This window comes from Misgurnus anguillicaudatus, chromosome 13, assembly GCF_027580225.2.
Source record: "Misgurnus anguillicaudatus chromosome 13, ASM2758022v2, whole genome shotgun sequence".
Lineage (NCBI taxonomy): Eukaryota > Metazoa > Chordata > Actinopteri > Cypriniformes > Cobitidae > Misgurnus > Misgurnus anguillicaudatus.
Window position 1 is genome coordinate 22,001,844 of NC_073349.2, and position 21,964 is coordinate 22,023,807.

The following is a 21,964-nucleotide window of genomic DNA, read 5'->3' on the forward strand; positions in this document are numbered from 1 at the left end:
CCTTTTCTAACAATAGTTTAATAATAAATGGATACAAATATCTAAATATGTGGAAAAAGCAGCACAATTACGACAAAACATTTTTTTATATGTGACCCAGTCTGTAATAACCATACTACAGTTTCAAAATCAAATTCTGAGATAATAAGCATCAAAGTCTGATTTTAGCCATTCATTTCATTATGATGACTTTGACGTGACCTTTTTCAATTAATATTAAAGATATGAACATAAATACATTTGACACACAATTTTTGATAAGACAGGCACATTTATTGTTGGAAGCCAGCAATCATTCGTGTGTAGCCTATTTAAAACAACGGGAAGAATTACGCTAACATTAGCGGTTTTTAAATCATAAGTGCTGAGGGGTTAGTTGTAACACAGCGTTACAATTAATCCCGCTGGGTCAAAATATTTTCAAGCCCACCAAAAAAGTTTCTAAGAGCTGCAGATATATTTCAAAACAATGCTACGTTTTAGTCGACAAGACACTGATTAATATGACATAGCATTAGATTTGGTATCTTACACACCCAACTTAGAAACCGAAAAAAACATATGATGAAAAAATTAATTACATGCCACCAAAACACTCGTTCATCAATAACTCTCTTGAAAAACATTATACATTTTAATAATTTGCTGGAGATCGTCCTTTGGCAGCGTGAAAAAAATACAGAAAAACAAAAACGCTCAACCTTGTGTAACAATGTAAACAGTCCGTGTTACAATTAACCCCGCGTTAGTTTTTGCCCCGCGCACCTCTACATCTCTCATCTCAAATATTGGCACTTCATGTTTGTTTTATTGCATACAGGCCAATAAGCCTAACGGTGGCTAAATGTTGGGACCCCTCCCCTAGAAGCTACTTCACCATTCCTAGAGGTATTAAAACACACATGCTGCATTTCTGTTTTCTGGATCAGAAGTTGCTTGGTAGATTTTGTAGTTTGGTGATCTACTATGCATTTACTTTGTAATTGGTCTTTTCTTTCAGCTGAGCCAGTGAGACCCATTGACCCTGCTGCTTGGATCTCACACACTACAGCACTTAGTGGGCCTTACCCCCATTACGGTAAAACCAAAGTCGAATCTCAAATTTGTTGTACATTTCCAGATTTAATTTTGATATGGCTGGCAACCCATTAGAGTGTATTGTGTATTGTACTAAATAAACATGAATGCCATGCTTGAGCCCCGCTTTTGACAGCTTACAGTTTTTCACAGACGCTAGGACACATTTCTCAATACTTGTGTCACTTTTGCAAAACTCTTCACACAGTTCTCCTAACAAACTTTCAGCTTGGCAAAGCAGTTCATTTCACATTCAAAATGCACTACAACTACCAAAATGCTTTATTCAGGTCTCAAATCAACTCATTCTTCCAAAACACTGGGAAAGGTCGACAGCCAACAAACACACTTTGTCACCCACAAAACAATGACCTAAAAAACACGAACAACATGTAGCATTATACAAGGTTTATAATTCACTGCAATATATGTTACTGGAATGAATACGACATGATGCAGAATTCTTCAATATTTTCTGTAGTTTATTTTTAGTTTTTGGCACTCCAAGTAATTCCAAAATACAAGAATTTGTATACACACCATCCACTGATACAGATTCAACAGTAATGTTAATCTACTCAGACTTCTTCATTTGGCCAATTGTTTTTATAGCATTTATTTTTAAGATGTTGATTTTATTAAAATATTACTGTAGAAATGTAGCAAATTGCTGTCTTATTCAGTTGTGTATAGACTTCTATTGTACTCACTGTGTGAAGAGTTTTGCAAAAGTGACCTAAGTATTGAGAAATGTGTCCTAGCGTCTGTAAAAAACTGTAATGGCAGTCATCCATGAATCACACTTGACAATAATTTTCTTCTTTATTTTTCTCAGAATTTGAAGACTTCCCTCTGTCTGTGTCAAAGACTGACATGGCAACTATAGTAAAGATCATGAAGTTACCAGATTCGGGCTTGGAGATAAGGGACCGGATGTGGCTGAAAATCACCATAGCCAATGCTGTCATAGGTTAGTGTTTCAGGGTCATGGTGGGGTTTAGGTCGAAGCACCTGCTGATGTAGTTTACATTCATTGCGTAGGAAGTTCATAGATTGAGCATCCAAGACCAGAACTTTAAATAATAAATGACATTTTACTTCTTTTTGCAACCTCTGTGTTTCAGGCGCTGATGTTGTCGACTGGTTGTTTTCTCGGGTGGAGGGCTTTAAGGATCGGCGCGATGCCAGAAAATATGCAAGCAGTTTGCTGAAACACGGCTATTTGAGACACACAGTCAACAAAATCACCTTCTCTGAGCAGTGTTATTACACGTTTGGAGATTTGTGCCAAAGTACACACGCTTGTCTGTCATAATACTATATTGCACTGTTTTCTTTATTTGGCAGATTATCTAATATTGATATTGGTATGCATGTGACGTCATCTTTGGTGAAAGTGACTGCGGTTACACCCACTGAGTGGCAAAAGACAGAGCGGCAAAATTTGTGTACAGGGTAAAATCAGTGAAAACACGGGGAAAACGCGTCTAAATGAGAAACAGCTGTTGTGTGATAGACTGTACTAACAGATTTAACAAGAATTCGGAGCTATTGTTTTACAAACTGCCAAAAAACACAGAAAGGAGAAGTAAATTGATCGTTCATGCCAACAGCCACAGACCACAGGTGGGTTGACAAGTTGCTAGGGTCACTATCAAGCAGAGGTTATACTTTCTACTTAAAAGTATTTGTATTTTATCCATGTTTTTTTGGAAAACATACATTCCAAAGCATATTATCATAATTTTTACTCTATTAAATTTCATAAATAAAAGTTTTTGTTTTACATTTAATATTTGAAATAAAAAACATACTTTTACTCAAGTAAAAGTACACAATTTTAATGTAATTAGGTATTAAATATTAATTTATTTAATTTATTTATTTATAAATATTAGTATTAAATAAATTTTAATATGCAAAATAAAGAATACACAGTATGATTCTATCCTTTAGAATGTAGTGAAGTAAAGTTTTTCCCAATACAAACATCCTAATAAAGCACAGATGCTTGGAAAATGTAACTAATGTAACTAAGTATTGTCCACCTCTGATATCAAGTCCAAGTAAATTCAATTTAAGCTGATAATAGTCAGTTTTACTGGGATTTTTGCAGTAGCCGCTATAGAGACAGAGCGCAGTTATGCAAATTTGAAAACCACGCCCACCGGGGTGGAAAGCGATCCAACCGTCTCCATTGACTTTCTATTGCGAGAAGCCGCCTCCTTGTCATTTCTGGCTTATAACAAAAAACTGAATAATGCCTAAAAGCTGCTGTGTGACAATATGTACAGCTAACAAGCCAAAGAACCCAGAAATAAGTTTTTATAAGCTGTCGAGCAGTAAAACCCATTCTTTAAGGAGAATAAAGTGGATCGCCGACTACGTTTCTCCCTGTTGGACGCAGTTCTACTAATAGTATTACTATGAAAAGTTGCCTGTGTCCGTTTCTGTGTCTTTAAACGCTCGTTTTTTGGGGTCGACAGCTTATAAAAACTTATTTACAGATTAAACTTAAAAACAGATTAATACCTAAAAGCTGCTGTGTGACAAGGTGTACATCTAACAAGCCAAAAAAACCAAATACGTTTTTATAAGCTTTCAACTTCAAAAAAACGAGCGTTTAAAGACACAGAAATGGAAACAGGCAACTTTTCATAGTACTGCTATTAGTAAAACTGCGTCCAATAGGGGGAAACGTAGTCGGCGATCCACTTTATTCTCCTTAAAAGCTGGGTTTTACGGCTCGACAGCTTATAAAAACTTATTTCTGGGTTCTTTGGCTTGTTAGCTGTACATATTGTCACACAGCAGCTTTTAGGCATTATTCAGTTTTTTGTTATAAGCCAGAAATGACAAGGAGGCGGCTTCTCGCAATACAAAGTCAATGGAGACGGTTGGATTGATTTCCCCCCCGGTGGGCGTGGTTTTCGGGTTATGACGCGCTGCGCTCTGTCTCTATGAAAACCAGCCATTTTGTTAAACGTTTGCCACTCAACAGGGCGTGGTCACTTGGAAAAGTGACGTCAATGCAGACCCTCAATTTTTTAAGTATTAAAGGCTAGGTGCATGATCTCTGAAAGCCAAAGTTGACATTTGAAATCACCTAAACAAAGACGCCCCTACCCCAATAGAATCTGGACCTTTTTTTGATAGACCCGCCCCACACATACGCAACCCAGGCCACAATGTTGATTAGTAGACACGCCCCTTACTGCTGACTGGCTACAAGTGTGTTTTGTTACTTGGCTTTTTCAAAAATCATGCACCCTGCCTTTAATGTGATAAATAAATAAGTGTATCACGTAATTAACATCTGATTGACAGCCAAAGTTAGTATACAAAAGTAAATCAGACAGTCTTTATCTTTTTTTTTTTTTAGATATGGCCTCTCTTAATCTGAATGAGGGATCGAGTGGTGGGGGCTCTGACCAGGATCATGGTCTTGCTCCTCTTCCTCCACCAGGCACCAACCCCTGGCCCCTCGGAGGTCAGCCGTACCCTTATCCAGGGTACCCCGCTCCCTCACCAGGGTTTCCTCCGGGATACACAGACCCCTGTCACAGTTTTCACAGTGGCAGTGCAGGCAGCCAGCAAAGTGAAGGTGGGTGCAACGAAGAGCAGAGAGAAATGCAAATGTTTTTGCATGTGTGGATAGAAGGAAAAACCCCTCTTCTACTTCAATCGCCATGTATTTTATTTTTGCTTTCATTTTTGTTTTTTTGTTGCATTATTTGTTTGTATTTCCTGTTAACACTACTAAATGTTCAAATGTGTTGGAATTTGTTCGAGTAAGAAGGAAACTATCAGTAGGCTTATCATCATCTGGTATGTGGGATGACTTGGTACAGTACTACTCAGAGTACTAAAAGTCTGAGTTTTGTTTTCATTAATTTAATGAACGAAAGCTCCCGCATTCAGAATTACATCAATGAAATTCAAATAAAGTGTGGGGGCATGTTTGCCGCTCATTTAACAAAAAAGAGTCTCCCCAAAATTATTTAAAAAAAAAAACAAATCCAGGTAACAAATAGTAGTGGTGCTTTTTTATTTAGAATTATAAATATGAATTAACATTTACTGTATAAAGAAAAACAGGGCGCAGTTTGACTGAAATCTTTTTTTTAAAACTGAGAATAAACTTTTACGTTTTTTGGGTGAATTGTTTATTTAGATCAAGATCCCAGATGTTTATTACTATATTTGTAATCATTCCACTTACAGTGCCTCATCTTTGATTCTGTTCCATTAGACAGTTTATATTTGTGGTCTGGCCAGAGTTTTTTAAGCTTTCGTTTGGTTTCGGTTGCACTTTATCCTTTGCATACAGTATATGGATGAGTAACCACAAAGCTGTGAATTGGTATTTGTGACTGTGCAACATCATCGAAACCTGAACTTTTAACACCAGTAAAGCTGATTCATGTTTGGCCGTCACATTTCAATGCTGGGACACAGAAACTGAGCTACGTGGTCCAAATTACAGAAATTGGAGATGTATGATAATTCTGTTATTCCCTTTGTTTTTGCTGGACATCCGTAGACTGATGGAGTATTTCCTCCTAGGACTGGGGGGGAAGCGGTAAGACTGGCCAAACTCATTCCAATCACCCCCACGCTCCACTTCTCATCCTGTTATTTTAAAGATTGGTTGTTATAGCACAAGACATATTGCTATGGTCATTAAAGGAACACTCCACTTTTTTTTTGAAAGTGTGCTCATTTTCCAGCTTCCCGTAGAGTTGGGCGTTTGATTTTTGCCTTTTTGGAGTCCATTCGGCTGATCTTCGGGTCTGGCGCTGGCACGTTTGGGATGGCTTGGCATGGTCCGTTGAATCTGATTGGACCATTAGCGTCGCGCTGAAAAATGACCAGAGTTTTGATATTTTTCCTATTTAAAACTTGACGTAGTGATATTGCGCACTGCCCGAACATAGTCCCCTATCATTGAAAGTTACTAAAGGGACTATTTTCGGGCACTGCGTCATATCATTGCGCCTCCTGCAGCCATGTTACAGCAGCAAATTCCTTGATTATTACGCCAGAATGAGAGTATAGTTCCTAGCCATATCTGCCTAGAAAATCGCAACTTTAAAATTTTCCGTCTGTCTTAGTACACGATGTAACTACAGAAGAGTCAAGTGTTAAATAGAAAAAAAATATAAAAACTCTTTGGTTATTTTTTAGCGTGATGCTAATGGTCTAATCAGATTCAATAGATTATGCTAAGCTATGCTAAAAGTGGACCGCCAGACCCGAAGATCGGCTGAATGGTAAAAATCAAATGTTTAACTCTAGGGGAGCTGAAAAATTAGCATATTTTCAAAAAAAAAGTGGAGTGTCCCTTTAAGAGACACCAGTTGTAATGCTTGTGTGGTCTGTGTGTGTGATCGTGTGGGATGGTGTACTTCCCCCTGCTGATGTGCATATTATGTCTGTGTGTATCAAACAGAAGAGACAGAATTAAATTTAAACAAATTCTCATCATGATGAGTCTTTAGATCAGCTGGGAAAACTGGCTATTTCCTGTGAGTACTAATATGACTGTAATTTTATTGCGACAAGAATTAGGCATTGTGTAAATCACCCCACGGTCACTGTCAACAATATGATCATGCTTATTTGTTGTTCATTTGTGAATATGGTACATTATCATGGTTTTCTTTTTCATTGTGTCCCAATATGTTATGTGTAACAAATATATATTTATTAAACTATCCTCTCTTATTTCTTCCAGGAAGCAGAAGTAGTGGCTCCAACCCCAGTGCTGGGAAAGAACGAAGGCCCTCCCCTCGAGAGAGGGACCATAAGGCGCCATGCTGTAGGGGCAGCGAAACAGAACTTGGCACATGGGTTGTAAGACGGGCACCCAGTCAGCTGAGTCATCAAACCCACCCCCGCTCGGTTGTCAGTCAAGGTCACTCCACCCACAGCTACGCTCACCCCGGGTTCAGCGTCTCACAGCATAGCCATACCTCCTTTTCATATAGCCACGCCCCCTTTGTTCAACCCAATCATTTGTCCTGTGGCCACAGTGAAAGAAGTCACGCCTCTTCCTATGGCCCTCCAGGTTTGCCCCCACCATACTGCATTGCTCACCTCGCCCCCAAAGTGACAGCAAGCAACAGTCCTCCTGGTGCTCCACCCGTTCGGGAGTTAGGAAACGTACCACCAGAACTCACAGCTAGCCGGCAGTCGTTTCAACACGCCATGGGCAACCCGTGTGAATTTTTCGTTGACATTATGTGAGAGGAGAGTGCCTTCGACGTTTTCTGAGCACAAGGCTTACTTTCTGAAATGTGCTTTTTGAATTTTTGCTACTGATGATCCCTGCACTGAGAGAATGTACAAACTGAGACCCCGTTTTGAATCCTGTAAAGCAGGGCTATTTAAATCTTACCCTGGAGGGCTGGAGCACTGCATAGTTTAGGTCCAACCCTAATCAAACTTAACCACCTGTGATTGTCTAGTGATCATAAAGACCTTGATTAGCTTGCTCAGGTGTGTTTGATCAGGGTTGGAGCTAAACTATGCAGGGCTCGGCCCTCTAGGGTGTGAGATTTGAATAGCCCTGCTGTAAAGTGTAGCAGTCACCCAGATATGAAAATTCAGTCATTATTACTCAGCAATGGGTCATGGCAAAAACTGTCTGACTTTGTTTAGAAATAAAGCATGAGTAACAAAAACACTATACTGGCCAAACTTTACTACACAATGAAAGTTATAAGGACTATAAAATGCGAACTGTATGACGAACAGTTTGGGAAAACATGACGGCGAGTAACAAATGACTGAATTTTCATTCCCTTAAAGGGTTAGTTCTCCCAAAAATGAAAGTGATGTCATTGGTGACTCGCCCTCATGTCGTTCCGGGCTCGTGGGCCCTCCGTTCATCTTCGGAACACAGTTTGGGATGTTTGGATTTGGTCGGAGAGCTTGTTGACCCTTCTTTGAGGATCTACGTGCGGTGTACTGTCCATGTCCAGAAAGGTAGTGGGAGCATCATCGGGGTGGTCCATGTGACATCGGTGGGTCGGTTGGAATGTGTTGAGGCATCGAAAATACATTTTGGTCCAAAAGTAACAAAAATTGCGACGCATTGTCTTTTCTTCCGCGTCTGTTGTGAAGTGCATGCACGAGACTGGAGTCACGTGACTGCAGTGACGCGGATGACGTGTTATCCTCAGACATGTTTGCAAAGTTTTTATTTCAAACTTACAGCGTGCGTCACACTGTAAATGAAGCTCGGGTGCACAAAAAACTGCTGGGGCGCACCAGATAACACTGCAGTCACGTGACTTTAGTCTTCACAACAGACGCGGAAGAGAAGACAATGCTGAATAGAGTCGAAATTTTTGTTATTGGACCGGGGTGTATTTTCGATGCTTCAGCACATTTTGGCTGACCCACTGATGTCGCATGGACTACTCTTATGATGTTTTGTTGCCTTTCTGGACATGGACACTGTGCCGTGCGTGGATTTTCGATGAGGGGTCAACAAGCTCTCTGACTAGATATAAGGCATCTTGGGCTGTGTTCGGAGGATGAGCGGAGGTCTTGCGAGTTCGGAGCGACATGAGGGCGAGTCATTGGTGACATTATTTTCATTTTTGGGTGAACTATCCATTTAATGTCCATTCAATGTTGTTTAGATCTGTGATGGACACTAAAAAAGCACAACTGCACTGCCAAAAGTCTTATTCTTGTTTTCTAACGCAATTATCTAAACATCCTAAAAGCAAAATATATTTCGTCACTGGGACTGTACCTTTTAAAAATAACTAATATGTACCTGTGAGGTACCAATATGTACCTTTGATAAGCTGTTATCTAGCAGGGTTCTCCAACCTTTTTGTGAGCAAGGGCTACCACAATGGATAAAATAATTTGCAGGGCTACTTTTATGATATAGTCTACTCAAAACCTTTTCGTTTTACTTGTTGATTTTATTTTATTTTACTTGTTGATGTTTTATCATGGTTTAAAATGTTAACATACATAAAAAAGAGGCCAAGCTAATATACAAATATTTAATAATTAAATATTAATATTGATGCTAATAATATAATGTGCTTTAGCGGGCACCTCACAGACTCCGTGCGGGCAACCTGGCGCCCGCGGGGACCATGTTGGAGATACTCTTTAGGTACAAATGTTACTTTTTGAATAGTTACAGTGACAGCTCTTGTGTCTTTGATGTCTTGCTATCACAGAAATTTAACAAAAGTTTGGGATGTTTTTGCTTAAAATAAGAAATAGTGTTTGACAGTGTTTTCTTGTTTTAAGCGAAAATATTCAGTTTATTTCAAATTCATTTCTAACACTTTTCACAAATTTGCATTGAATACAATTTCTCTGAAATCAAGATGTAAATGCTTGTCAAAGGAATATACCTTGTTTCAAGGATTTTTAGATAACTGCGGCAAACAAGACAAAATATGCAGTGTACAGAGTTCATTTAGACTCTGACATAAAAACCACAACACTACAGCAACACCGAATACAAAAGTGACAGGAAAACGCTTTTAACAGGAAGGTCAGTGTACCAGACCGTCTGCTTCGTAAACCCTGCTGCTCTGCATTTTGCACAAAACACAATCCAGCCATGACTCTAAACAGATAGATGAGACGGTTTACATGTTTGCTGGATGTTATTCGTTTCTTAGTTGTCCAGTGACTGACAATCAGACATTATTAAGACATCTGACATCTTCAAACATTACTGAATGTATTGTTTACTGCGAGGTTGCAATTCACACTTGCCAAAACCCTTCAGTATCACAGTAGCATGTTGAGCTATTAGTAAAATTGTTAGAATAATAATAATAATGCAAAAATAATAATCTGGATTTTGGTGCCATAACTGACTCCAACCGGTTGTCTTAATATTACCACTGTATTAAAATGCAGTAGTGAGAATGATAGTTGGCCAACATAGGTGATGTTAATACAAGAAGATAGGCTAACCAAAGTCTCTTGGCAATCAGTGACTCGTGCTTTGTGTTCAGAAACAATAGTTTTTTTATGTATAGAAAAAGGGACATCATGTTTCTGGTAAAGTGTGATGGTATGGTGTTGTGCAAGAAAATATGTCACCGTTGTTAGTAATGTCCTGTCTGCCTGAGCCGAACAGCAATGAAATGCTTTGTTCAGTTTATTCAAGCACTTTTGGAATGTAACTGTTCAGCCCTTGAGGATGAAACATTGATTGCCGTGAAAGCTGTTTGCTTTATTGTTTCTTCACGAAAGAGGAATAAGGAATTGTAAATATAATAAATAAATATATATATATATATATATATAAAACTGAGCAAATAAAAATGATGTATTAAGAAGTGGCCAGATATTGTCTTGGAAGTATTTTTTGAAGAAACACTTGAATGGAGGTGAATTATTCTTGATCACGTTCGGTCACACTTAAAGCGAATTTACCAAAATACTACAAGTTCATTGGAAGGGAGTGACTAGGCTACATTTGGACACATACAGTTAAAATTATCCATGTTCTCTCGCATTTAACCAATGATGTTTTCAAAATTGAAACTTGACGTCAAGCTACTATATATGTTTGTTGTGGGAGGGTTTTTTGTAGAAAAAATTCCCTTCAATAACTTGAGCTAGCTCTATATTGCCTCTAGGTATTGCAAACTCGGGCTGCATAACAATTAATCGCAAATAAACTAATATATATATATACACTCACATAAAGAATTATTAGGAACACCTGTTCAATTTCTCATTAATGCAATGGTGTGGGGGATGTTTTCTTGGCACACTTTAGGTCTCGTAGTGCCAATTGGGCATCGTTTAAATGCCACGGCCTACCTGAGCGTTGTTTCTGACCATGTCCATCCCTATATGTCCACCATGTACCCATCCTCTGATGGCTACTTCCAGCAGGATAATGCACACAAGCTTGAATCATTACAAATTGGTTTCTTGAACATGACAATGAGTTCACTGTACTAAATTGGCCCCCACAGTCACCAGATCCCAACCCAATAGAGCATCTTTGGGATGTGGTGGAACGGGATCTTCGTGCCCTGGATGTGCATCCCACAAATCTCCAACTGCAAGATGCTATCCTATCAATATGGGCCAACATTTTTAAAGAATGCTTTCAGCACCTTGTTGAATCAATGCCACGTAGAATTAAGGCAGTTCTGAAGGCGAAAGGGGGTCAAACACAGTATTAGTATGGTGTTCCTAATAATCCTTTAGGTGAGTGTATATATAAAATATAAAAAATCTTAAAATTATAGGAGTTTGTGTTTCTAGATACATAAATAGTATACACAGTACACACACATATACATATGTGAACAAAAACGTTTATTCTTCAAACGATTAGTTGCGATTAATCGTTACGCAGCTCTATGCAAACACAATTTCGATGTATTCACCATGTACAGTAAATGACATTTATACAATTCTTATAATAGAACCTTGTGCATATGTGCTGCATATGCTAAACGTGCTCTACTTATCAGTTACTCATAAATTGTGTCAAATTTTTTTTAAACGTGTGATGGAAAATTTAGCCCACCAGTGTGAGATACTTACTGGCATATGCATCGAAGTGTTTTCCCTGCTATTTGCAAGAGATTTGCATCGTGTGATGTTGACGCTGCTCTTAGTTTGACGCACAACTCACATCTTCTCTGTGGGAGGAAGTGACACGAGGTTTAGCTTTAACCCTCAGCCCCTCAACTTTTTTTTTTTTTTATCTTTTTAATAGGCTATATGTAAGACAATTCTTAGCACTTACGAGGAAGGAAAAGTGGTTTTTACTTGCTATGTGACATTTGACTTTTTAGCGTGACTTGCAGTTGTTAACCATTATGACTTCCCTTTAGCAGCACGAGAGAGATGCTGAGTTTTTTACTTAGACCGTCTCAGAACCCTTTTCGGCCACCTTAACTTTCCTATAAAAAGGTCATTGTGGGAGTAGGTTATGGGGTAATTGTAGGAAGATGAAACAGCAGAGTATACCCAGTTTCCTGTTTCACTGTATTATGACGTAAAGTTTTATAGGCGACTACTACTGAATTTGCTTTATCTTAGCATTTGACTAGTCAGTCATTGCCCAAGAGCAGATGTGTGTAAATAACAAGACTATACAGAGAATCTGGGTGAGTCATTAAGACACTAAAAGTTGTAATATAGCTTTTTGTGGTTTTTATACTTGAATATTGGCATTCAGTAGATGTTTGAATGTAATGCTACTTGTAGGCTACCATTCTCCATTGGTCATGTTTAACAAGTATAACATAAAATAATTGTGATTTTTGGACTCTTTAACTAGTTAAATGTACCAGACAGATAAGGTGTGTTTGACGTCATAGGCACCGCAAGAACTGACAGGCGGATGACATCAAAGTACCGCGAGAGCGATGAGATGCGCCTGCAGGCGAGAGTAGGCGGCTGCAGTGATGGGAGGAGTGAAAAAGTGCAGGCAAGCCCTGAATCTCACCGTTTTGGACCACAAACGTCAGCAAAGGCAGAGATCGCGTTTGCGTGTTTTATCGCGGATTAAATAGATGCAACTGAAATAGCTTACCAGTATTTAAATTAAGATGTTTATAAGGAGAATCAACAAGGTGGAACTGTTCATTACTGGAAAAGGCTAGTGGTAATACAATTTTTTTCTGTTGTATGAAATATAAACAGCTCACAGTAGCCTACAAATAATTCAACATCAATACAAAAGTTTAAAGGAATTCATTAAAAACATAAATGTCATAAGTCAAGAACAAGTTGAATAAATATAAAAACTACTGCAGGAAGTGAAGTTTTTAGAATGTTTTCCCTTTATTGCATTTCATCTGAAACCAAAATAGGCTAACATAAACACAACTTTAAGTCCTCGCAGACTGAGAGATTCATATTATTCGTATTATAAACCGCCATACAGACAGAAATTCAAATAAAATAAAATATTCATGCAATGTAGGGGATTAATCAAAGTCAAACTGGAGTTTTTAGAATTAAGAAGGCATCAGCTGACGTCCCTGGGCCAATGAGCATAAGCTGTGTCGTCAGCAAGTCTTTTCCCATTGTGCTTTTCTAGAGGCTTGTTCGACTTCATGCGGCGCCGCAAGAACCGACAGCCGGATGACGCCGAGGTGCCCCGAGAGCGAGACAAAACCATACTTCGTATGATTTCTCTAATCGTTCTCGCGGTACTTCGACGCCACTCGGCTGTCGCTTCCTGCGGCGCCGCATAACAAGCCAATAGTCAACGCGCGCCCAACTGCAGAACTACATCAGAGCAAGTCGGACGTAACTCGGACGCTTTTCTTATCGAAAAAAACCCCACCTTTCATACCGACAATGCATCTCGCGGTGATCACCGGTGATGGAATTTTCTCAAACGAGTCTACAGTTTGCTAGGGGTGTAACGATTAAACCGTGCAAATGCGCGTTTTCTCAATGAATGAATTTACGGTGAAATCCCGGCACATCCGAACGCCAGGGGGCGCTCTCATGCAGAAACTCCCTTTGTGCCACAGAAGAAGTAGCATTACAAACGCCATTCCAGGAAATGTCTACACATGAATATTTATATCGCTGTTCTACAAATTGTTTCAGGTATTTTCATGATAGTAAAGAATATTTTGAATGATTTTTATATAACGAGTGTTGCTTTTTTAAATGCACGTTATAAACGACCCCGAATCATAATGATTTTTAGATTGATAAGGACTTCCTACTGATCAAATGCCGTAGTACACGCACAAGCTGTGCATGAAACAAAGAATCGCAGCCTTGCGATTCAGAATCAATTTCAGACTGGCATTTTTAATGGGACACGCGAATTAATCGTTAAATCCCTACAGTTTGCTCAACGTTCCGTGGGCGTGACGTCTGAGGCAAGGCTCGCCTCGCCTGAAATTTACACGGGATCAGGCAGCTGCATTGAGAGGAGAGTGACAAAAAATGGCACCCCCCTCAGGTAAGCTGGAGAATGATGATTTGTGATGTCCATCTAGATTTGTAGGATAATCTGTGGGTGCATTTCTGAAGCTGTGATGTGTAAAGTGCAGCTATAATTTTATCAACCATTATTAATATGCTATATGCTGCCTGCCTGAGATCATCTTGCCTGAGTATGGAGGTTGCGTAAAAAATTGGGATCTTGTGGGTCCTGGGTATTCCAGAAAGCTGGTTATGTGACATACCCGGGTACTGCAAATGTCTGTATTCCCCGTGCGTGTGCATGCATTAACTCTAGGTTACCAGCAGGAGGTTGATTGAACTCATTTTTACTAGGTGCCCCCAGAACCGACACGATATAAGGGTAAGCAGGTTTTAGGTTAATCAACCGAAATGTCAGGGGTTCGCTGATGGTAAGTTAACCCCGCTTTCTAGAATGCACAGGATGACGCCTATTGCTTGTTTCATACCGTATAAAAGTTACAGTAATTTGACTCATTCCATCCAGCATAGACTACTAACTTGCTTATAAAGAACAGATTGCTTAGTTGTATAGACCTTAACATGCAAATACTATGATTAACCCGCGTTAACCCGGGTGAATGTGAGGCTAATTGTAAAGCGCTTTGGATGGCCATAGGTCTGTTAAAAGCGCTAAATAAATGCAGTCCATTTACCTTTTTCACTTTTTTTACCATTGACTAATAATTAATAAAATCAGCAAAAACCTGCATATAAGAACAAGACAGTACATAGAACCAGAAGAACTTATACAGTTATCAATACCTGATTTTTTTGCAAGGCAATAAACTGTCCTTGAGTACCATTTTACTGTCCTTGAGATGCGTTAAATTGATTACTGTAATGATTAAATGACTAACATAACATGCGTGTTTGGGGTTTTCCCTCTGTGACAGTGAGTATCATACACACAGCTAATTGCAAGAGTCCGCAAACATCTGATTCTGTAAAAGAAGGAAACAATTTAGGTTATTGTCAATGTACTGTAAAGTTAAACATTTGCCTTATCCACATTCCACTTTCCACAAGACGGAAAGAAATGGAGGGAGGGAGAAAGATAAATACCCGATATCCACGCATTCATAGTTTACCATTCAGCAATTATAACTTTCGTTTTTGTAAAAAGTCCATCGTTGTTTTTGTAATGAAAACTCTGTTTGTAATCCCTGGCAGTTGAAATGTGCGGCTGTTTACTCGTACAAAGGCTACCAGACAAGACTACACTAGAGCGTACTGGTACTGAATCATTTAATGCCACAAAGCCACGCCCCCCGTGACGTAACACACAAGGCTTTAAAGACGCGTTCAGTTTAAAAACGAGACCCTAGCAATTCTCATCATTGCGCGTGTTTGTAGCTGTCAGAACCACTACACTGAAAACAGTAAGAGAATGGCATTCATTTTATTCTATTCAAATATATAAATTGTATATTATATAATATATATGAATAATTATATATTTAACATGATGGGATGCATTATATTAAGGTTTGTGAATTTAATTTAGGTTTAGGACGTTTAAAACTTACAAAGAGTAACACATTTACTGTATTGCTATGTTTTGTAGTATTATTATAGTTTATGTAATACCAAGTATGCTGTATTATAATATATTATTTCATAATATGTTATTTTCTTTATTATATCTTGTTTTTATTAGTATTGTTCTCAATGACTAAATAAAAAAATGACAAATAATAGATTATTATTAAATATTATATTAATAATAAATGTATTCATGATTGTATTTTTTGTATAGGCAGACATGCTGGTATCTTTTCATAAACTGTGTTATTCACTGCTCATCCTGCTGAGTGTGGTACTCTGCAGTAAAGGTGATGGGACTGGCTGTGAAGACTGGACTATATCCGGTAAAGATGTGTGCTGCAAAAAATGCAAACCAGGTAGGCTACAGAATACAACTATACTAACTATTCTAATGCATTTCTAATACAGTAAGATTCAAATTGAATATTTAGATGCTTGGAGAACAGAAACAGTATTGTGCAATGCGCTGTGTTAAGCAATCTCAAAAAATAGTGCAAAGCTGATATATTCCTAGAAAAGATTTTAGCTATATTTTAGGAAGGCCTTTCACAATCAGCATTATTTAATGCATTTTAAACCATTAAATAGATGCAATACTCATGTGACCATCAGAAGGAGGTTTCTTATAATTTTGAAAAAGCCACATGAAAGGGATGTGGTTTTTATGCATAGACATCAATGTTTGGCTGTCCCAACACAATTGTGGCAGCAATAATAATGCTGTAAATGAGGTGCTGCTGTGTAATGCTTTTCTTGAATTGTTCAGTTCCAAACCTACAAACATATTCACAGTCTGATGATCTTTGTAATTAGCAGTAACTGCTTTCTTACCATTTTTGACCAAATGGGAGAAGGAATTAAAGACAAATGATATTTAAGCAATATCGCTCGAGTAGGAGTGTGATATAGCTCTATATCATCACGGCTGTGATTAGGCCAGAGGCACGAGGCCGCAGGCCGAGTGCCGGAGGCAATCACAGCCGTGATGATATAGAGCTATATCACACGACTCCGAGAGCGATATTGCTTTTATACAACAGTTCGACGGCACACGTTTGAAAAACGAAAACTAGAAAACAACAACGGAGTTATTTTAAAAGTCTCTTTGTTTGAGAACTACTTCTTCCGCCACGGATTTGAGGGCGGCCAGAATGACAGGTAAAACTTTCGGCTGCTTTGAAGCTCATAACAACTCAATGGACGGAAAAGCCGTTTCTTTATATTACCGTTTCTTGGTCACAAAGTGTAGTTTTAAGATTAGTTCAGTCGTGAATGTATATGTATTATATTTAAATCTGCAGTCGATTAGTAAAGATAGCGCCTGTTTGAACGTTTGCTTAGTGAGATTCGGTACGAATGAGAACCAAAGCATGAGCGGACATCAGTGTTCACTCGCCCCGCTGACCACCGCCCTCTCTGGGCTACATTTCTGACAGAGATACCCCGGCTCTCATGTTGGCCTTGTTTGTTTATGATCGTCAAAATGAGATCAAATCAGCAGTATTTGGTGTCATGATCAAACTATTACTTGTTTTTTAATTCATATTTAGTGTCTTTTGTGTTGTTATTGTTTTGGCGCGAGGTAAAAGTTAATAAAACTATTTGTATAACGTTACTATTGCTTTCTCATTTATTCTTAACGTGATACGAGCACTCGATTATTATTATTAAACTTTGTTCTTGTCAGTACTATATAAAACTGTTTTTTATAAGGGTCAGAGATATGTTTTTGCATGCTGCTTATAAATATACCAGTGGCGATATCTCATAACATGTTTTAATAGTCAGGTCACGATAAAGTAAATGATCAATGTCCACATTTAAAAGCTGCGGTGCTTACCTGCAGTTTCACGGTGTTTTCGCGTTCTGATAAGAAATATAGCTCCAGAAAAAAAAACGAGTGTTTATATTCCTCTTTCCAAGTGTTAATAATCCACACGATGTGACAAGACATTTCTCCCATTAACTGTAACGTAACATCCAAGAGCGCCGATCTTTGACTAATAACTTCAGATTGGGGATTCACAGACTGATTTATGAGCTAGTAAACTAATGAGATACACGGAGAGTGATTCAAACAGCGCGTCTGTGTTTTTCCATTCAGAGATGAGCCTGTTTAGGACCTCCATTCACTAGGTGGCGGAATAATACTAAAGGTGAAGCGGCTACAGTGCTGTTATCAGCACAATATCGTATGGCTCTTAGCCAATCAGATTCGAGAACCAGAAAGAACTGTTGTATAAATATATTTATACAACAGTTCTTTCTGGTTCTCGAATCTGATTGGCTAAGAGCCATACGATATTGTGCTGATAACAGCACTGTAGCCGCTTCACCTTTAGTATTATTCCGCCACCTAGTGAATGGAGGTCCTAAACAGGCTCATCTCTGAATGGAAAAACACAGACGCGCTGTTTGAATCACTCTCCGTGTATCTCATTAGTTTACTAGCTCATAAATCAGTCTGTGAATCCCCAATCTGAAGTTATTAGTCAAAGATCGGCGCTCTTGGATGTTACGTTACAGTTAATGGGAGAAATGTCTTGTCACATCGTGTGGATTATTAACACTTGGAAAGAGGAATATAAACACTCGTTTTTTTTTCTGGAGCTATATTTCTTATCAGAACGCGAAAACACCGTGAAACTGCAGGTAAGCACCGCAGCTTTTAAATGTGGACATTGATCATTTACTTTATCGTGACCTGACTATTAAAACATGTTATGAGATATCGCCACTGGTATATTTATAAGCAGCATGCAAAAACATATCTCTGACCCTTATAAAAAACAGTTTTATATAGTACTGACAAGAACAAAGTTTAATAATAATAATCGAGTGCTCGTATCACGTTAAGAATAAATGAGAAAGCAATAGTAACGTTATACAAATAGTTTTATTAACTTTTACCTCGCGCCAAAACAATAACAACACAAAAGACACTAAATATGAATTAAAAAACAAGTAATAGTTTGATCATGACACCAAATACTGCTGATTTGATCTCATTTTGACGATCATAAACAAACAAGGCCAACATGAGAGCCGGGGTATCTCTGTCAGAAATGTAGCCCAGAGAGGGCGGTGGTCAGCGGGGCGAGTGAACACTGATGTCCGCTCATGCTTTGGTTCTCATTCGTACCGAATCTCACTAAGCAAACGTTCAAACAGGCGCTATCTTTACTAATCGACTGCAGATTTAAATATAATACATATACATTCACGACTGAACTAATCTTAAAACTACACTTTGTGACCAAGAAACGGTAATATAAAGAAACGGCTTTTCCGTCCATTGAGTTGTTATGAGCTTCAAAGCAGCCGAAAGTTTTACCTGTCATTCTGGCCGCCCTCAAATCCGTGGCGGAAGAAGTAGTTCTCAAACAAAGAGACTTTTAAAATAACTCCGTTGTTGTTTTCTAGTTTTCGTTTTTCAAACGTGTGCCGTCGAACTGTTGTATAAAAGCAATATCGCTCTCGGAGTCGTGTGATATAGCTCTATATCATCACGGCTGTGATTGCCTCCGGCACTCGGCCTGCGGCCTCGTGCCTCTGGCCTAATCACAGCCGTGATGATATAGAGCTATATCACACTCCTACTCGAGCGATATTGCTTAAATATATGACTGTCCCACAAAAGTCATATAATAAAAGTCACATAAGTCATGCTGTTCAACTTTTTAAGTAGCATTTGATTAATTAAATTAATAATTCTCTGGAATCAAATTATTGGAAATCTGACATTTAAAAAAAAAGTGTTATCTAGAATCCATGGAAAATCTTATTGTACAATTACAACATTTATTAAATCTATGTATGTATCTATGTATGTTTGTGTTGTATAAATAATAAAGTGATTGTGCAGTCCCTTTATGTGAGATTTTCAAATGTTGTCATTTTTTGTGTTTACAGGGAACCGCATGGTGAAACCTTGTGGAATAGACCCAGCATTGCTCTGTACCCCCTGTAAACCCAACCATTACACACTCAATCCTAAAAGTTTCTCTTGCTTGAAATGTACCCAATGTGTAGGTATGAGATCAGTTTTACATTATCCTTGCCCACTCACCAAGATTAATAACAGCTAATAATTAGTTAATTGATTTATTAATAATATTAATGAATGTATTATTAATTCATATTATTAATTGTTAGTAAAACATTACCTCTATCATCATCATACCTGTATCAAGTGTTTGCAATTTTTTTAAGGTGTACAGTTTACTCTTAAAGAGTGCAATACCATGAGCGACACAGTATGCGGATGCAAGGATGGTTATCTGTGTGGAAACGCGAAATGTTCATACTGTGTTACGAAATGCGGAGTGGGAGAGGAACCGCAAATCCGTAAGATTTAAATGCACTGTATTTCTGACACTATTAGAACGTGAAATCGTTTGCCAGTATTTTCTTTTAACACTGTATATTTGAATGCTTGCAGGGTCCTGTAGAAAATGTCCTGAAGGGACGTTCAATGACAAAATCCACAGTATGTGCAAAAAATGGAAAGAAAGGTATAGTACAATATATATAGGCCTACTGAGTTTTCATGAAGTTCCTCGTGTGCTACAATAATCTATAGTATGTTTAACTTTCTTCACTGTATTTATTAGTTGTCCTGATGGCCAAATTCTGAAGACCATAGGGAACGCATCAAGGGACCACGAGTGCATATCGGACAATGAAATTCCATTGCCTGGTGACAAGAAAAATGAATTCATAGAGCCTGACGACAACTCCTTGCATGTTATTAATAGGGAAGATAAGGGTAAGAATATGATATTTACAGCTGTGCTTAAATGCATTTAGATTTTAGCTATAAAACCAGACTTTAAGATATGTTTTTGAATATATTAGATGAGATCAAATGGATTCCAGTCGCTATTGCTGGAGGTGTGGCAATGTTGGCTGTTCTCTGCATCATAGCGTCAGTGATTTCATGCGTTAAAGCAAGAAAAATATCAGAGAAGCAAAAACCTGATACAACATCTGACCAAGGTAACTACTTCTGACATACAATGCTCTTACAAAATAGCCATCGCTCAGGTCTGGACTATTTTTATTCCTGTCATTCATGTCTTTTCAGAGGTGTCTGAAGATTCCATAATAATGCCTGCGGAGCAGGAGGCCTGTAGTTATCACCATCCGGAGCAGGAACAGGGCGGCAGCTCCGAGTCCATCAACACGCAGGATTCGGAGTCGAAACTCATAGTGTGAGTTCATGGGACAGATACATTTTTGACTGTACATGTCAGATCATTAATGGGACCAAAGATTACATGTAGAATGTCAGAGGGACCTTTTCTTGCACACGGAGGAGTATGTGTTAATGTAGGCGTGCGGCAGACAACGTTGACGTGCCTCAGAGTAGGCGCATGTGTCGCTGCTTGCGTCATAATGTAATGTCAAAAGCCTTTTGAAAAAAATACCCTGGTGGGCTTCCCCATATTTCTGTAAAAACAGCATCATTTACTGTCTTGAAATGTTACTTTTGTTTAGTTAAGAATTGTCGGAGAGATGGTTTACCAAATCAGATAATGATCACATCATAGAGGAAGTGTACTCATAGTAGCACGTTCCTCCGCTGACGTCTTAACTAGAGTGCATACTACTGTTTTTTTTACTTTCTGTATGAGTTTTTAGGAATATGTTAATACTGTATACCTCAAATGCACTGTGTCACTTTAGTTGTAAGTCTGTGTAAATGAAAGCAATATAATGATGTTTCTGTCTTACACTATAATAGCTTTACTATGCGTAAGTTTGCAGTACAAATAAATCTGCCTGTTGAGGGAATTCCTAAGAGTAAATTCCTGACAGGGAAATTTGAGAACTTAAGTAGTTATTTAGAGATAAACGGCTCTAAAAATATATAGGGAGGGAGTTCCCCTGTTTAATATTGTATGTCAGGTCACCTGTAACATACCTGGCATGGAGTACAACACGTGAATAGAAATGAATCATCTTGACTTCTAGTTTCATTTCCTCCCACAAGCAGATGGGTTCGTGCTTCAACGTGTTAAAATGCACGGGTTAACGGTCGGGTCCAAAAAGATTTATTATCATGGAGTCAGAACTACAATAAGAACATCAAGGTAGAGCCGGGGGCGAGCAATGTCTTTAGTGCTCTAAAGGTCACCTGTTTATGTGTCACCACCATGAGTAAGCAGTGTTGACATAGATGTGTCATCATTTTATTATGTACAGTTTGTTGATTATAGAAATTTATTTTTGTACTTATATTGTAACTAACTTTTTAATCTTGGGTTTATTCTGTAATGTCATAATTTGTCGTTTACACAACAAATAAATATACCTCTTTCAAACAGAAACGAGACTAAATCCCTTTTCTGTGGCTTAAACAAATCTCACTTTCATTTCT

The 21,964-nt window shown here is 38.3% G+C and overlaps 2 protein-coding genes across 3 annotated transcripts in view; both read left to right on the plus strand.

Moving 5' to 3' along the window:
- Window positions 1–8,028, plus strand: part of dvl1a (dishevelled segment polarity protein 1a) — a 53,768-nt gene extending 45,740 nt beyond the window's left edge. The window contains exons 10-15 of the mRNA XM_055188043.2: window positions 821–888; window positions 1,001–1,078; window positions 1,913–2,047; window positions 2,202–2,369; window positions 4,460–4,681; window positions 6,815–8,028. Coding sequence (XP_055044018.2) covers window positions 821–888; window positions 1,001–1,078; window positions 1,913–2,047; window positions 2,202–2,369; window positions 4,460–4,681; window positions 6,815–7,326 — 1,183 coding nt within the window. The 3' untranslated portion in view covers window positions 7,327–8,028. The remainder of the gene's footprint in view (window positions 1–820; window positions 889–1,000; window positions 1,079–1,912; window positions 2,048–2,201; window positions 2,370–4,459; window positions 4,682–6,814) is intronic.
- A 5,451-nt stretch (window positions 8,029–13,479) lies between these two features.
- tnfrsf9a (tumor necrosis factor receptor superfamily, member 9a) lies at window positions 13,480–21,914 on the plus strand. 2 transcript variants are annotated; one of them, XM_055188040.2, is made up of 8 exons: window positions 13,480–14,032; window positions 15,794–15,938; window positions 19,495–19,614; window positions 19,795–19,929; window positions 20,024–20,096; window positions 20,196–20,350; window positions 20,440–20,580; window positions 20,669–21,914. In XM_055188040.2, the coding sequence occupies exons 2-8, from the start codon at window positions 15,800–15,802 to the stop codon at window positions 20,797–20,799; spliced, it is 894 nt and encodes a 297-aa protein (XP_055044015.2). In that variant the 5' UTR covers window positions 13,480–14,032; window positions 15,794–15,799; the 3' UTR covers window positions 20,800–21,914. The 2 variants fall into 2 exon arrangements, with proteins under 2 accessions (XP_055044015.2, XP_055044013.2); XM_055188038.2 differs by lacking the exon at window positions 13,480–14,032 and adding an exon at window positions 15,290–15,416.
- Window positions 21,915–21,964: the final 50 nt, after the last annotated feature.

Bases quoted from the DNA above. Each gene is read 5' to 3' on its own strand.
- tnfrsf9a (XM_055188040.2), top strand. From the start codon at position 15,800: ATGCTGGTATCTTTTCATAAACTGTGTTATTCACTGCTCATCCTGCTG. The intron at 20,097-20,195 runs GTATAGTACAAT...TGTATTTATTAG, and splicing joins TGCAAAAAATGGAAAGAAAG to TTGTCCTGATGGCCAAATTC. The intron at 20,351-20,439 runs GTAAGAATATGA...TGAATATATTAG, and splicing joins TATTAATAGGGAAGATAAGG to ATGAGATCAAATGGATTCCA.